The following is a 6000-nucleotide window of genomic DNA, read 5'->3' on the forward strand; positions in this document are numbered from 1 at the left end:
GTATCGCTGTTCAATTTTCCTATGGAGAAAACACATTTTAATGAACTCTTCCTTTTTCTCGACCCTCGCTCTATCACCTGAAACTTTTTAGGAAGAAACTGAGGTGGATGAGACTTTTTGGAAAAGTTTTATGAAGATTCGTCAAAGAGCGCAAAAGATATAAGCAAGCCAAAAAAATCAATTTCCTATGGAAATGGGGTCCTAACTAGAACTAACAAGTGGTGACCACCACTCAGTAATATATATGTATCTATCTATATTGTCACTGTGTAGAGACCGGAGTTTCCATGATACAGCGTTTTTTGTTTTGCTAATAACTTTGGCGCAGTTTGATAAATGTTCACAAAACTTTAAAACAAAAAAGTTCATCTACCTCAGCTCATTCCTGGAAAGAGTCTGGATGTTCTGTCAAGTGGGGGTCAACAGAAAGGGGACCCCAAAACACTTTTTGACCATACAATTTCCATAGGGAATTTTAGGCAGCACTACAGTCAAAACAGCTCACCATCATTACATCAAATTTGGCAGACGGCTAGATCTTTACCCAGAAAGCGTGCTTTTATGTGATTTGATGTAAATCTGTTCAGTAGTTTTCAGAAATTCAGGCTCAAAATGTATAGAGAGGAACCACAAATTCAAATAGAGCAGTCCGATTAGCCATGAAGGCTTTTGTCCACGTCAGCCTTTTACTCCAGTGGGAGCGAAACGGTCCCTCAATAACTTTTTGGCTCCCATTACATGGGCACAGGGATCTGGTACCAATGTCCCAAAATAAAAATAAAAACCTATAATAAGGGGCAAGGCAGGGAAATCGTGACCCCATGGGCCATGTGGAGGGGTCCTAAAGGGACCACCCTTCTGTCAAATAAAAAATAAATTGAGTCACTGCTGTCTCACAAACCCCCCCCAAAAAAATTAAATGATGGCACAGCCTTCAGACTGTGCAGAGCTGTTTATGGAGAGTGAACGCCCAATACACTATGAAGGCCCATGAAATGGGCAAGCCCCTACTATGCACAGTCTGCATTCAGTACGCAAACTGGGTGTATAGCCCACTCTCTCTAGAGACCGAAGCTCCATTAGATGGGCAAGCCCCTAGTACACACAGTCAGTGCTGAATGCGTAGACTGTCAGTAGAGCCCACTCTTTCCAAACAGCTAAGCACCATTAGGTAGGCAAGCCGCTACTAAGCAGAGTCTGCGCTCAGAGCTCACTCCCTCCAGACATGCAAGCGCTATCAAGTAGGCAAGCACCTAATATACACAGTCTCTGCTTAGAGTGCAGACTGTGCATAGAGCCCACTCCCTCCAAAGACTCAAGCCCCATTAGGTGGGCAACCCCCTACTATGTGCAGTCCGTGCTCAGTGCTCAGACTCTGTGTACAGCCCACTTCCTACAGACAACAAAGCCCTATTAGGTGGGCAAGTCCAACTATGGACAGTCAGTGCTCCGACTATGCATAGCGCCCACTCCCCCTAGGCACACAGTTCATATTTGGTAGGCAAGCCTTTACTATGCACAGTCATTGATGCAAGCTAACCCCCATTAAGTGAGCAAGCCCTTATTATGCAAAATCTGCAGTCAGTGCGCAGACTTTTCATACAGTCCACTCTCTCCAGGCCCCAAGGCCCCTTTCAGTGGTCAAACCATTACCAGGCACAGAATGCACTTTCTGCAATGCTCTTTATGGAGAGCCATCTCGCTCTAGACACCCAAGCACAATTAGGTGGGTGAGCCACTACTTCACAGCGGCTGCTTTCTCTGTGCAGCTCTTCACAAAGAGCTCCCTCCCTCCACATACTCAATACTTCTTTCATAGCCAAAGGGGTACTACATGCAGTTAGGTCGTTTAGTAATATTTTACTTTATGTTTAAAAAACCCTTGAAATTTACTGATAAAAACTAAAGGTTAAAGTGATGTTATAGTTGTAATAATTTATTATCTTACGTTTAAAAAAACAAGAAATTCACTGAAAAAAACTAAGGATAAAGTGACGTTATAGTTAGGGCTGGTAATAATATCTTACTTTACGTTAGAAAATAAACCTTAGAAGTTCAATTAAAAAAACAAATATTAATGTGAAGTTATGGTTATATGAAATTGTTAGTTAGAAAACAATTTTAAACTAACACTGATATTCACCAGTTGTATTTTACTGAGCTAAGTATAATTTGCACTCCTGCCATGCACTGCTTATGACCTCACACATGACATGTCTAATGAAATTTTTGATGACATCACTGATGACTACTCCAATGATATTTTTGATGAACCCAAAAAACTTGCCACCTGTTACCACTACCCCTCAACCCCTAAATACCCCTTCCATTAACCTTTAACACCCTCTTTTTTTTAAGTAACACACAAATTATGTCTTTTTTTTTTTGTAAAACACCTTCTTGGTATGGTCCTTTGTTGTAAGGTGCCTAACAATGGTACTTATCTGCATTGCAAAGACTTGAGTTGCAACGATCTTTGTGGTAAAGACTGACTAGTAAATGTTACATACCCTGCAGATGCTGTTAACTACAGCTAGCACATTAACAAGAGCCAAAATAATTACATTTACTATATGAAAAGTTGTTATTGGTATAATCATCACAACCACTTGAATAGACAGGATATGTTGCTTGCCTTTCGAGACAGAGTACACAGCATTACTTCGGTACTCACTTGGCTATTTTGAAGTGAAAACTGTTTTAAGGTCCAAGAAACAAAATGAATGCTGGAAAACTAATTTTGAAAACCTGGAGACTGAAAGTAGCATTTTAATATCTGTCACGTCAGTCAAAATCTTGATGTGTGGCAACTCGAACTACCCCAGACTAGCAACCATACAAGGTTTAACTAGGAGCTAAAAGCGTGGATTTTGATTAATTTTTAGGTCAAAACCTAGCAGACATCACATCTGTCTGGTTTGCTTAAGACTTCTTTGGGACATTCTGAAAGCTTCCCTGGGGATGCATTCCGCCCATTGCTTACCATTGACTTTGTGTTTTGTAACTCACAGTTGCCTTTTTCTATTTGTTAGCTTTATTTGTTTTAGGCTGTCCAGCTTTAGTGAGTCCCTCCCATGGAGCATAGCCTGATAACTGTATTCTTCAAAAAAAAATTAGCTTTCTGTTACCAGTCCTATAAATGTTGTTCTTCTCTTGACACAATTGCTGTGCATTCAAAGACAGAGGCCAAATGTCAGGCTCTTTCATCCAGGAGCTTGGTGTTTACTTTTGTTTCTCTGACTTCATAGTGAAAGATTTTATCTGAAAACCTGCGGTTGTGAAAGGACAGGCTTTATTTCTAGCACAGAACAACATTTTAATGTCTTTAAATGAGCCATGCAAATATTTCAGAATCTATCAGAATTAGGAACGCACAAATGAAGCACGTTTTTTTGTAATTCTGAAGTGTGCTGGAAACACTGCACTCTACAACACTCCATTCTAAGACACTACACTACACTCTGTGGCACTGTATAACACTCCACTCTATGACACTGCACTCCACTCTATGCAACTCCATCTATGTCATTCCACACCACTTTACTCCACTCTATTCCGCTTTACTTTACCCCACTCTATGCCACCTCACTCTTGGACACTCTGTGCCACTCCATTCTGCGACACTAAACTCCACTGTACATCCTTCCAGTGTACGCCCCTCCACTGTACGTCCCTCCATTGTGCACCCCACTATAGCAATCCACTCTGTGCAACTCCATTCCACTCTATAGTACTCTACAACACTCCACTCAACAACACTCTATGCCATTCTAGTCCACAACACTTTACTCTATGACACTCCTCTCCACTTCACTCCCCTCTACAGCCCTCCACTCTACGCCACTCCATGCCATTCCCCTCTATGATACTCTACAACACTCCTCTCCATGCACCTCTATGCCACTAACTTTTATCCATGCTGAACAGCAGCCACGCTGGTTTACAACATGCCTAAAGTACATTGGTAAAACCAATAAGTTTGCTTAGTAGAGACATGGTTTTGCCAATGCATGTTTTTTGTTGTTGCAATCTTTCTGCTGTGTGCGACTCGAGGAGAGCGCCAAGAAAGCCACTGGGACAATGTTGTGCAGTAGACAAGATACATTGCAATCAGAGGCGCAACTAGAGCCAAATTTCGGGGGGGGCTGAGCAAAAATTTCGGGGGGGGCTGAACTTTAAGCAATAGGCAGAGTGGAGCTGCAGGGGCTCTTAGAAGGGGTGAAACAACAGCGAGGCCTCATTAACATTCAAATGGTCTTTTAAAGACCTGTGAAGTGCTCGGGTGCGTCTGCTTTTTTGCCCGGGAAGGTGTCTCATCCCGGGCTGCCGCACACGACGGGGGGGGGGCTGGAGCCCTGTGAGTCCAATGGGTGTTGCGCGCCTGATTGCAATACAAAGTTAAAGTAAGTGGATCTCCAACGTGGGCCACGATGCATAAAAAGGGAAACTCATTTTGTACTTTCAGAAAAAAAAGTCAAAACTTTAAACATGCCAAACCCATTTATCCTCTTTAGAACAACCTACTAAGCCACAAGAAATGAACAGTTTACTTCTAACAGTTCATGAACTCTGAATTACATAACAGCCTTCATTGTTATCCGAGCTCGGCTTGAACAAATCTTTACTTGTGCCACAGACCAGGAATGTGCAAACTCTGCCAAACGAGGACAAATTGAGTTATGAAGGAATGGAGGGGCCTTTATTAGGGGTTGTGCGACTAGAGAGGGGTGGGGGTCCTAAATGGAGATCGGGGGGGCAGGGGCAGGCGAAGGCGGGATCTACGAGAATATTGAGCAGGAAAATGTCATAGTATGAGGGAGGCACGGTGGGGTGTGACAATGCAGGGTGAAAGCTATGCTGAGTCTGCAAATTCAGAACACAAGGCAAGCTGACTGGGTTTGGGCATATCAAATTCATTTAATTTGATGTTGTGCAATAATTATGTGAAATTTTGACAACATTCTGCAAAATTTCATTTAATGCCAAACTGCCATTTTGCGCTTTATTATGGCATACAATTAAATGGACGTGAGGAACCATTTGGCGTTGAAAAGTAATATCACATAAAACACCAGCATTTTAAGCAGCTGAACATGTTCTGCTTGTTCGTGCTGTTCTCATGCGCTTGGGCTACTTTTTTGCCGCGAACTGCGCATCAAATCTGCAACAAACGTAAATCAAAAATACCCAAGATTATGCCTGAGTAACAGGAATGTCATCCCCCTTCCTGGAGTCCTGAAGTGTGCGGTATGGAGAAAGAAGCACATGTTCGACGACCAAATCTCGTGTGTAACACCGTCGGCAGGCTAGGCTATTAATCAAACAACTGTGCATTCTGGGACTTGTAGTTTTAGAATTAACATTGAACCTATCGTCCTGTAAGCTTAAGACTTCAAAGAGCTGTTAAAACGTCAGAAATTACATTATACACATAACATGTGACCACTAAAGAGCAAGGTATGAGAAGGGAATGGACTGAATACGATAGCGCGTAAGAAGTGAACAAAGAGGCTGTTTGAGAAAGCGGAAGGTCAGTCCTTACCCAGGAAGAAGAGGAGGGTGCAGGTCATTAGCAAGGGCCGCTGCAGCTTCATGGTTCGTCACTCTCGGAGGTCTGCGCGAAGCTGCCGGCGGAAAGGGCTCGGGCCGTTCTGGGCGAATCTCAGTGCAGCCTCTGTGCCTGCTCCGGGCACGCGACCGATAACACGGAGGCAGGGAGACCTGAGCTGCGGGGGAGGAGGGTACTATGTTTTTACAAGGAAATAGAAAAAAAGCTAACTATTTAGTTCTTTAAACAAGACCCCCTTTCACACCAAAGCGCTGAGCTCACAGCCTGGCTCTGAGGAGCCTCTCAGAGGGTTTGCAGAATCCCAGGCGCGCGGGGTTCGGCACAGCTGCCAAAAGGACCCATGTTTTCATCTGTTAGATGGTATAAAGATCTCCAGTTGGTTTTCTTTGAGGTCTGAGATTTGTGGACCTCTTTATCCCGTTATAAAAATC

At 43.2% G+C, this 6000-nt stretch overlaps 1 protein-coding gene across 2 annotated transcripts in view; it reads right to left on the reverse strand.

The window, feature by feature from the left end:
- Positions 1-5732, reverse strand: part of LOC146810625 (platelet-derived growth factor receptor-like protein) — a 119221-nt gene extending 113489 nt beyond the window's left edge. The window contains exon 1 of one of the 2 annotated variants that reach the window (XM_085617680.1): positions 5543-5732. In XM_085617680.1, coding sequence (XP_085473806.1) covers positions 5543-5594 — 52 coding nt within the window. In that variant the 5' untranslated portion in view covers positions 5595-5732. The remainder of the gene's footprint in view (positions 1-5542) is intronic. The other variant, XM_085617679.1, reaches the window with a different exon arrangement.
- Positions 5733-6000: the final 268 nt, after the last annotated feature.

This window comes from Triturus cristatus, chromosome 7 (genome assembly GCF_964204655.1).
Source record: "Triturus cristatus chromosome 7, aTriCri1.1, whole genome shotgun sequence".
NCBI classification, from domain to species: Eukaryota; Metazoa; Chordata; class Amphibia; order Caudata; family Salamandridae; genus Triturus; species Triturus cristatus.